The sequence below is a fragment of the Carassius carassius genome, unplaced genomic scaffold (genome assembly GCF_963082965.1).
Source record: "Carassius carassius unplaced genomic scaffold, fCarCar2.1 SCAFFOLD_58, whole genome shotgun sequence".
NCBI lineage: Eukaryota > Metazoa > Chordata > Actinopteri > Cypriniformes > Cyprinidae > Carassius > Carassius carassius.
This window is the reverse complement of record NW_026775030.1, coordinates 974139-984188: the sequence shown is the minus strand read 5'-3', so window position 1 is coordinate 984188 and position 10050 is coordinate 974139. Positions and strand designations below refer to the sequence as shown.

At 44.7% G+C, this 10050-nt stretch overlaps 1 protein-coding gene across 1 annotated transcript in view; it reads left to right on the top strand.

The window, feature by feature from the left end:
* Window positions 1-2142: 2142 nt before the first annotated feature.
* The window catches only part of LOC132134231 (RANBP2-like and GRIP domain-containing protein 8), a 52076-nt gene continuing 44168 nt past the window's right edge, over window positions 2143-10050 (top strand). The window contains exon 1 of the mRNA XM_059547027.1: window positions 2143-2300. Within this exon, the coding sequence (XP_059403010.1) occupies window positions 2229-2300 (72 nt within the window). The 5' untranslated portion in view covers window positions 2143-2228. The remainder of the gene's footprint in view (window positions 2301-10050) is intronic.

The following is a 10050-nucleotide window of genomic DNA, read 5'->3' as shown; positions in this document are numbered from 1 at the left end:
AGAACCAAACATTTAAATAGTCCCTTGCACAATCCGTGCCATTCTCGGGCCATGCTCATGTGAAGAGGATGATTTTATTCATTTATTTATTGGCGAAAAGCACGTCAAGTACAAAGCTTGGTTTACATAATACATAGTTTGGCATTCAGATACGTGGCGAATGTGGAAACATTTGTATTTTTGCTGAATGAGAGAGGTATCTGCGTGAGAACAGCGGCGTTTGCTTTCAGTTTTTAATTTAAATGAAATCGTTTTGACTTGTTTAGCAACCTGTATTTGTTCATTCTTGTTCTGTTCAGAATACCAATTTCATTCAATTTAAAAGATTTGTTGTGCAGTGAGGAGGCTAGCTATTGTGTTTATTGTTTGTACATTAGGGCCTGTAACTTTCTGCTTTATTTAATGCTGTAAATGCGGTTTGTGCTTGAAAGTGAGAGTAACTCAAAAGTAGTGCAAGGCATAACATTTTATTTTGTAATGTAACTACTTAAAAAAACAGTAATAATTAATTAATCTATTATATTTGGGAATTCATTTGCCCAAACACTCTAAATATAGTTTCTTTCTTTGTTTCTTAGATTTTACCTGAAATTAGACTTAAGCAATATGGTTACATTAGTCATTATAATTTATGTTGATATAATAAATTTTCATGTAGGAAGATCATGAATTATTTTACTTATCATAAATTGTTTACAAATACATTTGTTCTTTCTATGGTTGCAGAGTTATAATAAATAGACCTGAAATGTAATGACTTGTGACTGCTGCATATAGTGATGATATAATTGCTTTTTAACGAATAAAGGTAAAATAATAATAATAATGTTTTAATAAATAAGAAAGGTATTCTTTCAACATATGGCTTCCAGATTCCAACAAATAAATAATAATTAATAATATTATATTATTATCAAAATACTTTATACATAATTCAGGCCCGTAGCCAGCAATGCGGTGAATTATTCATGTTCAAAAAATAAATAGTGTTCTCTGAATTACTAATTTGCTATTTAAAACTACTCATATGAATGTCTGCAATTCAGTTTAGACAGTTTGCAAGAATGTTTAGTGTCTTTGGTATGGAAATGATCTCTGTGGGACGCGCTGGAGCAGTGAACAAGGCGTGAGAGAAATCGAGGGCACAGATCCAGCAATTTAAAGCGTGTTTGGACTTGTCTTTTCTACATAATTTTACACTTCAGTAAGTTAACGAAGAAGGAAGTTGCAGTTTAGAGCAATATATTTATCTTATATTATTTGCAAAGATAACTTAAAATAACTTCGGTTTATTTTGTTCATTTGTATTTTTCTGATTTATTATTATTATTATATACATAGTATTAGTACATTTTCAGTCATGCTAAAAGCATTCATAAGAGCACTAGAAAAAGTTATCATCTATATAGCAATAATTATTAATGAAAACTGTAACAGTAATGTTTTGTTGCATGATTAATAAATGACTGATAAAATTATCCATCCCTGTAGTCAAATATTAACACATTTTGATGCAGTAAATGGTATAACTTAAGTGTCCATTCCTCCAAATGAGAGAAAACTTCTTTCACAAACAAATATATGTCTGTCTCTTTTAAAGTGTTAAATGTATATAATGAGTTGTCTTTGTAGGGGCTATTACAGCACAGTGTTTAACCCTAAGGCCATGCATAATTATATGGTTTAAATCTCCTCCATTGTTTTTAGAAATTATCTAATACTTAGAGGCCCTTAGTAAATGAAAAATCAAATGGCATTAAAATTTTTGTATAATATGACTTGTAATTATATATATATATATATATATATATATATATATATATATATATATATAATTTTTTTTTTTTTTTTTTTAATTTTAGATGTATGTTTCTTGGTATGTTTTGTTATACATTTTGTCCGGAATTAATATGGTTCTATTGTGTTGAGCCTTCCATACCAGATACTTCATTGTATGCTAATTAATGCCATTTTGCTGTTTTAAGATTTTGTACTTGTTTAGGGGTGGGGCTAGGTAAGGGCATCATTTTCATTGCGTAATTTAGACAAAACCACCACTTTGACAACACCCAATTGTCAGACACGCCCAATTTTGCTCTACACAGAAACCTGAGTCATCCTCAATCATGCATCCTTCACACATGAACAGAGACAGACAGGAGCCGGTGATCCGTGCTTCAATTATCAACTTCTAAAGCAGAGTTTGCGAAGAGTTTGTTACAGCAGTCATGAGACGAAGTAAAGCAGATGTGGAGCGCTACATCTCTTCAGTCCAAAGCGCGTCTCCATCACAGAAAACGGTAAGAAGGGCGTCACGGGCCTAATGCTGTCAGAGTAACCGACACTACATTCAGAGATTCACCCTAGGAAATCTTCAAAAGATCTTTAACGATTTAGCAAAATGACAAGAAACAAGCTGTGTTCTAATTGTTTCAAATGTAGAAGAGAACACACAATGTTTTATTTGTTTTAATCTGCCTTAAGGTATTGTTACTGATAGACCTTATAATGTAAAAGTGCAGGACCATCTGCAAAGTGCAAAACAAAGAGCATGAGGAGCAATTATTCCATCTAAAAGCTTCATTAGTGAAATATATAAAATTAGGGAAGTTGTGGCCTAATGGTTAGAGAGTTGACTGGCAATTGAAAGGTTGTGAGTTCAAGTCTCGGGCCGGCAGGAATTGTGGGTGGGGGGAGTGCATGTACAGTTCTCTCTCCACCTTCAATACCAAGACTTAGGTGCCCTTGAGCAAGGCATTGAACCCCCAACTGCTCCCCGGATGCCGCAGCATAAATGGCTGCCCACTGCTCTGTGTGTGTGTTCACAGTGTGTGTGTGTGTTCACTGCTCTGTGTGTTTGCACTTCAGATGGGTTAAATGCAGAGCACAAATTCTGAGTATGGGTCACCATACTTGGCTGAATGTCATGTCACTTTATTTTTTAATTATGAAACACAAGGGGTGTGTCTTATTACTGGATCATAAAATAACATTTAGATGTTGATTTTATTCACAGAACTATAGCACTATTGGAACAATTGAGAAAAAGTATGCAAAGCATTACAAAGATTGTGCAGTTTACCGCCCTCTAGAGGAAGATACTGCACTTGTCTTGACCAAGTCTGACATTCAGAAGTTTAAATATTTATTTAGAATGCACACAGTTTGATATGTAAACTTAAATGGGTATGTCTTGTTACTTGTTCAAAGAACAATATTTACAGCCATCTTTTACTATCGTATGTAAGTCAGGATGAACACTACTGAACTGAATTAAAATCGGTTAACTCATTCATTTATAAACAGTATTCCATCTTAACTTCAAAGTGTATGTCTTGTTACTGGTTCAATTTGATTTAAATGTTGGTTTTATTCACAAAACTGTAAGGCAGCACATGATATTGAAATGTCAACAAATACATAAATCAATGTCAAGTAAATATGCTATTCTATCTTAACTTCAAAGGGTGTGTCTTGTTACAGGTTTCTAGAACAACATTTTGAAGGTGGTTTCAGCCACAGAACTATAATAGAATAGTTATATAAAATAAATAAAATTTTCTTTCTCAGCTTCAAAGGCCATGTCTTGTAACAGATTTCTGAAAGAACATTTTCCAGTAGTTTTCATTGTCAAAAGCATTGCAGAAGATACACTATTGATATTCAAGAATTGCTTGGAAAGCCTTCCAAAGAGTCTCCAGTATTACTGCCCCCTAGAGGAAGATACTGCAGGTATTTTGACTGAGTTTGGACATTTAAACCTTCAATAAATTCATTTAAAATGCATAGTTTTCCATCTCAACTTCAAAAGGTGTGTCTTGTTACTAGGGGTGGGAGGAAAAATATATTCTCATAATATATAAACATATTCTCCGATGCACTGCGATTCTCTCTTCAACGATTCTGAATCGATTCTGAACATTTCAATCAGTGGGTAAAACTGTTACGGATCACTCAGAGACAGAGGAGTAACAGATGAAAGATGGTATTTATTGAATGGACACAAGCAGAGGAGCGGGAAGTGAGGAGTGGATGGGTGTTGGGATCCGTGCCGGGAAGGAGGGGACCACACACACGCACCGTGGGGCTTTAGGAGGATCTTGGAGGTAATCCTTGGAGAGAAGAAGGAAGAAGAGTCTTCGGAGGTTATCCTTGGAGAGAAGGTAAAGAGGAGTTAGTCCTAATAGTTAGTGGTGATGATTAGAATTCAGGTGAGGGTGTGCGCCGTGATTGTGTGGAGGTGGAACCTGGCGTGTTTGTGACAGTACCACCCTCCCCAGGGCCCGCTCCTGAGGGCCGGGGACCACGTCGTCATGGTGGGCGTCCTCTACCCCTGGGAGCTGGTCGGTTGGGGTGTCTTGAGTGGAAGGTATCCAGCAAGGAAGGGTCCAAGATGTCGTTGCGTGGGACCCAGGAGCATTCCTCTGGACCGTATCCTTCCCAGTCCACTAGGTACTCCAGCTGCCCACCACGCCGCCGGGAGTCCAGGATGTCCTTGACTGAGTAGGCTGCGCCGTCATCTAGGAGGAGAGGAGGGGGGGCTTCCGTCTCGCCAGGTTCTGTGGAGGGAAGAACAGAAGGATGGTGAGGTTTCAGGAGTGAGACATGGAAAGTGGGGTGAATCGGGTACTCGGGAGGAAGTTGCAGTTTGTAGGTGACCGGATTGATCTGCTGAGTGATAGTGAACGGGCCAATGAATCTGGGACTAAGCTTGCGGCAGGGTAGACGCAGGCGGATGTCCCGGGTAGACAGCCAGACCTTCTGACCGGGTTGGCACTGGGGAGCCTCCGAACGGCGAAGGTCGGCTGCCTTCCTGCGTCTACGGAGCGCCCGTTGTAATTGGTGATGGGCCGCGTCCCAGACCCTCTCGCTCTCCCGGAACCAATAGTCAACCGCGGGAATGTCAGAGGGCTCTCCAGACCAGGGAAACAGGGGTGGCTGGTAGCCGAGTACGCACTGGAAGGGTGTGAGTCCAGTGGTGGGTTGACAGAGGGAGTTCTGTGCATACTCGGCCCACCCCAGGAATTGGTTCCAGGAGTTCTGGTGGCCGTGACAGAAGGTACGGAGGAAGCGTCCGATCTCCTGGACCTTCCTTTCCGTCTGCCCGTTGGACTGCGGGTGGTAGCCGGAGGACAGGCTGATGGCCACACCTAGGAGGGAGTGAAATGCTTTCCATACCCGGGAGAAGAATTGGGGGCCCTGATCCGACACTATATCCTCTGGAATGCCGAAGTACCTGAAGACATGGTTAAACATCAGTTCTGCCGTTTCCATGGCAGTGGGGAGACCCTTCAGAGGAAGAAGACGACATACTTTAGAAAATCTATCCACAACAATCAGAATACATGTGTTATTATCAGAGGGAGGAAGGTCGGTCATGAAATCCACTCCTAGGTGTGACCACGGGCAGTTGGGGACGGGCAGAGGATGGAGTTTGCCAGATGGTAGATGGCGAGGACTCTTGGACATGGCGCAGCTTTTACATCCACTCACGTACCTTCTGACATCCGAGGCCATGTTGGGCCACCAGAAGCGTTCCCGTAGCAACGAGAGGGTTTCATTGACCCCCGGGTGACCAGTGCCAAGTGATGTATGGGTGGCGTGGATGAGAGGAGTGCGACGTGTCCTAGGGATGTACTGGTGTACTGGTGGGCAACCCGGCGGAGTGTTGTTAGGAGTTTCGGCTGGAGGTAGGGTCTCAGCAGACCAAGTGATAGGGGCAACTATAACCTTGTCTGGGAGGATGAGCTCGGGGTTCTCAGACCTCTCTTCGGGTGAGTAACATCTGGACAGAGCATCGGCCTTAACATTCTTTGCCCCAGGGCGGTAAGTGATGGAGAACTGGAAGCGGGTTGCGGCTTGTCTGGGGTTGAGTCTCTTGGCTGCCCTAAGGTATTCCAGATTTTTATGGTCAGTGAAAACTTGAAAAGGGTGTTTGGCTCCCTCCAGCCAATGTCTCCACTCCTCCAGGGCAAGCTTGATGGCAAGTAGCTCCCTGTTGCCAATGTCGTAGTTCACCTCCGACGGGTTGAGCTTCCTGGAGAAGAAGGCACATGGATGGAGGCGGCTGAGCGTCCCCTGCTGCTGAGACAGGACCACACCCACTCCGGTGGTAGAGGCGTCCACCTCCACGACGAATGGTAAATCAGGGTTAGGATGCACGAGGAGTGGGGCGGTCGTAAAGGCCAGCTTCAGGGCCTGGAAGGCTTCGGTGGCGGCAGGAGTCCATGACAGGGACTTGGGCTTCTGACGAAGGAGGTTGGTTAGAGGACTGGTGATGGTACTAAAGTTCTGAATGAATCGTCTGTAGAAGTTAGCGAAGCCAAGGAATCGCTGTAGTTCCTTGATGGTGGTAAGAATGGGCCAATCCCGGACGGCGCTTACCTTCCCCTCGTCCATCCGGATGCCACTGCGGTCGATGGTATAGCCAAGGAACTGCACTGAGGGCTGATAGAATGAGCACTTCTCTGCCTTTAGGTAGATCTGGAAGTCCCTCAGGCGTTGCAAGACCTCCGCAACGTGCCGTCGATGTTTGGCCTGGCTCCGGGAGTATAGGAAGATGTCATCGATGTACACTAGGACGAATTGATGGAGGAAATCCCGGAGCACCTCATGCATGAAATCCTGGAATACTGAGGGGGCGTTTACTAGCCCATACGGCATCACGCAGTACTCGTAGTGGCCAGTAGGGGTGATGAAGGCGGTCTTCCACTCGTCCCCCTCGCGTATCCGGATGAGGTTATACGCGCTGCGGAGGTCCAATTTGGAGAATACAGTGGCACCACGGAGATGTTCTAGGGACGCTGGGACGAGGGGATACATGGCCGCAAACCTCCATCCTTCTTGGCCACGAAGAAGAAACTCGAAGCAGCAGGGGAGGTAGATGGGCGGATGTATCCTTGAGCCAGCGCCTCCCTGATGTAATCCTCGGGAACGGATAGGGGATAGATCCGTCCCCTAGGCACTGGTTCACCCGGCAGCAGATCTATAGCACAGTCCCATGGCCGGTGTGGAGGCAGCTTGGAGGCCCGCTTCGGGCAGAAGACATCACTGAAGGGGGCGTGGCACTGGGGTATGGAGATGGACTGATTGACGACAGGGCTTTCAATAGAGGTGGTGCAGACTGGTAGTGATTCGGGGGGACGTTCCACGGGAACTGGACAGCCGGAGATACATGATTGAAAGCAGGCTTTGCCCCACTTTTCTCCGGTCTTCCAGGAGATCACCGGGTTATGCTGCTCCAACCACGGGCGCCCTAGGATGACGTCAGCGGTGGAATCCTCCAGAACCAGCAGATGAATGTCCTCGTGGTGAAGGAGTCCAGTTTGGAGGGAGATTGGGCCCACGCAGTGGCGTACATACTTCTTGCTTAACGGCCTGCCGGTGATGGTGTGGATTTGGTAAGTGGCCGAGGTTGGGAGCCTGAGTTGATGGCAGAGGGCGCCGGAGATGAAGTTGCCGGCTGACCCAGAATCGAGGAGGGCGGAAACTGGAAGAGACACATCAGCCGCAGTAAGTGTAACAACAGTGGTGAGTGGTTTCATTGAATATCGTGAAGGAAGGATGGCACTCACCATGGGACGAGGAGGACGAAAGGGGCACCCAGCTATGGATGTGCCCCGGGGCTGCACAGTACAGACAGAGATTCTGGGCCAGCCGTTTTTGACGCTCCGCCATAGTGAGGCGGTAGGAGTCCACGAGCATGGGCTCACTGGCTGGTTCTGGGGAGCTGACGTTCTCTGGTCGGCAGAGCGGAGAGGAGGAATGCACCTGGCCCTGGTGCTCTTCTAAGCACGACTGCATACGAGTGGCGAAGCGGATGGACAGCTGGATGAATCGCTCGAGGCCGATGGTATCCTCGTATGCAGCGAGATGCAACCGCACTCTGGGCTCCAATCCTTGGCGATAGGTAGTGAGAAGGGCCTGTTTCACCCACTAGAGGCCGCCAGAGTTCTGAACTGCAAGGCATAATCATTGACAGACATATTCCCTTGTTTCAAGTTGTATAATCTCTCACCTATTGAGGAGTCCCAGGCAGGTTTGCCGAAAACTTCTCGGAAATGTTCAATGAAGCTAGAATATGACTGGGTTACAGGGTTATTCTGGGTCCAGAGAGAATCTGCCCACTGTAAAGTCTTGCCTTGTAACTGGGAGATAATAAAAAAGCTACCTTAGCTCGATCCGTTGGGTAAGAGAGCGGTTGCATCTCCAGGACCAGTGAACACTGATGCAAGAATCCGCTGCATTCCTCTGCCGAACCAGAGTAGGGCGCTGGCCGTGCCATGGGACTGGCGTGCACGGCAGGTGAAGGAGGGATGATGGGATCCGCGGAAGTGCTCGCTGGTGGTGGTGATGCAGGTGCTGACATTAGTGTTCGACGGAGTGCATCAACTAATTCTTGGAAGGGATCCGTGAGGCTCATGCTTGTGTCTCTCGGTGCTGGTCCGGTCATCTGTTACGGATCACTCAGAGACAGAGGAGTAACAGATGAAAGATGGTATTTATTGAATGGACACAAGCAGAGGAGCGGGAAGTGAGGAGTGGATGGGTGTTGGGATCCGTGCTGGGAAGGAGGGGACCACACACACGCACCGTGGGGCTTTAGGAGGATCTTGGAGGTAATCCTTGGAGAGAAGATGGAAGAAGAGTCTTCGGAGGTTATCCTTGGAGAGAAGGTAAAGAGGAGTTAGTCCTAATAGTTAGCGCAGGAATGATCTTGTCGCGAACGTGACCGGACAATGACTGGGTGCGTGTGTGTGGCTTTTATGGTGCTGTGGTGGATGATAGATGATGCGGATCAGGTGGTGATGATTAGAATTCAGGTGAGGGTGTGCGCCGTGATTGTGTGGAGGAGGAACCTGGCGTGTTTGTGACAAAAACAAGTTTTAGGTCTAGAGATGCATTTATATATATATATATATATATATATATATATATATATATATATATATATATATATATATATATATATATTTATACATATATATATGTTGTATTGAACATTAATAGAGCAAAATATTTTGTGCGGAAATAAATGATTGAAGTTGGTTATTTTGCTTAAAAATCTTATAAATGGATGAGGTTTACATTTACATCACATTTATTCATTTAGCAGACGCTTTTATCCAAAGCGACTTACAGATGAGGACAGTGGAAGGAATCAAAAACAACAAAAAGAGCAATGATATATATGTCAATGTCAATGTCACCTTTATTTATATAGCGCTTTAAACAAAATACATTGCGTCAAAGCAACTGAACAACATTCATTAGGAAAACAGTGTCAATAATGCAAAGATGATAGTTAAAGGCAGTTCATCATTGGATTCAGTTATGTCATCTCTGTTCAGTTAAATAGTGTCTGTCCATTTATTTGCAATCAAGTCAACGATATCGCTGTAGATGAAGTGTCCCCAACTAAGCAAGCCAGAGGCGACAGCGGCAAGGAACCGAAACTCCATCGGTGACAGAATGGAGAAAAAAACCTTGGGAGAAACCAGGCTCAGTTGGGGGGCCAGTTCTCCTCTGACCAGACGAAACCAGTAGTTCAATTCCAGACTGCAGCAAAGTCAGATTGTGCAGAAGAATCATCTGTTTCCTGTGGTCTTGTCCTGGTGCTCCTCTGAGACAAGGTCTTTACAGGGGATCTGTATCTGGGGCTCTAGTTGTCCTGGTCTCCGCTGTCTTTCAGGGATGTAGAGGTCCTTTCTAGGTGCTGATCCAGCATCTGGTCTGGATACGTACTGGATCCGGGTGACTGCAGTGACCCTCTGATCTGGACACAGACTGGATCTGGTGGCCACGGTGACCTCGGAACAAGAGAGAAACAGACAAATATTAGCGTAGATGCCATTCTTCTAATGATGTAGCAAGTACATAGGTTGTTATGGGAAGTGTTTCCGGTTCCGGTTTACCTAATTAATGCAGCCTAAAAATCCTTTAACGGATTTGGATAATAAAAGCATATTAGTATGTTATGTGTATGCCAGGTTAAAGAGATGGGTCTTTAATCTAGATTTAAACTGCAAGAGTGTGTCTGCCTCCCGAACA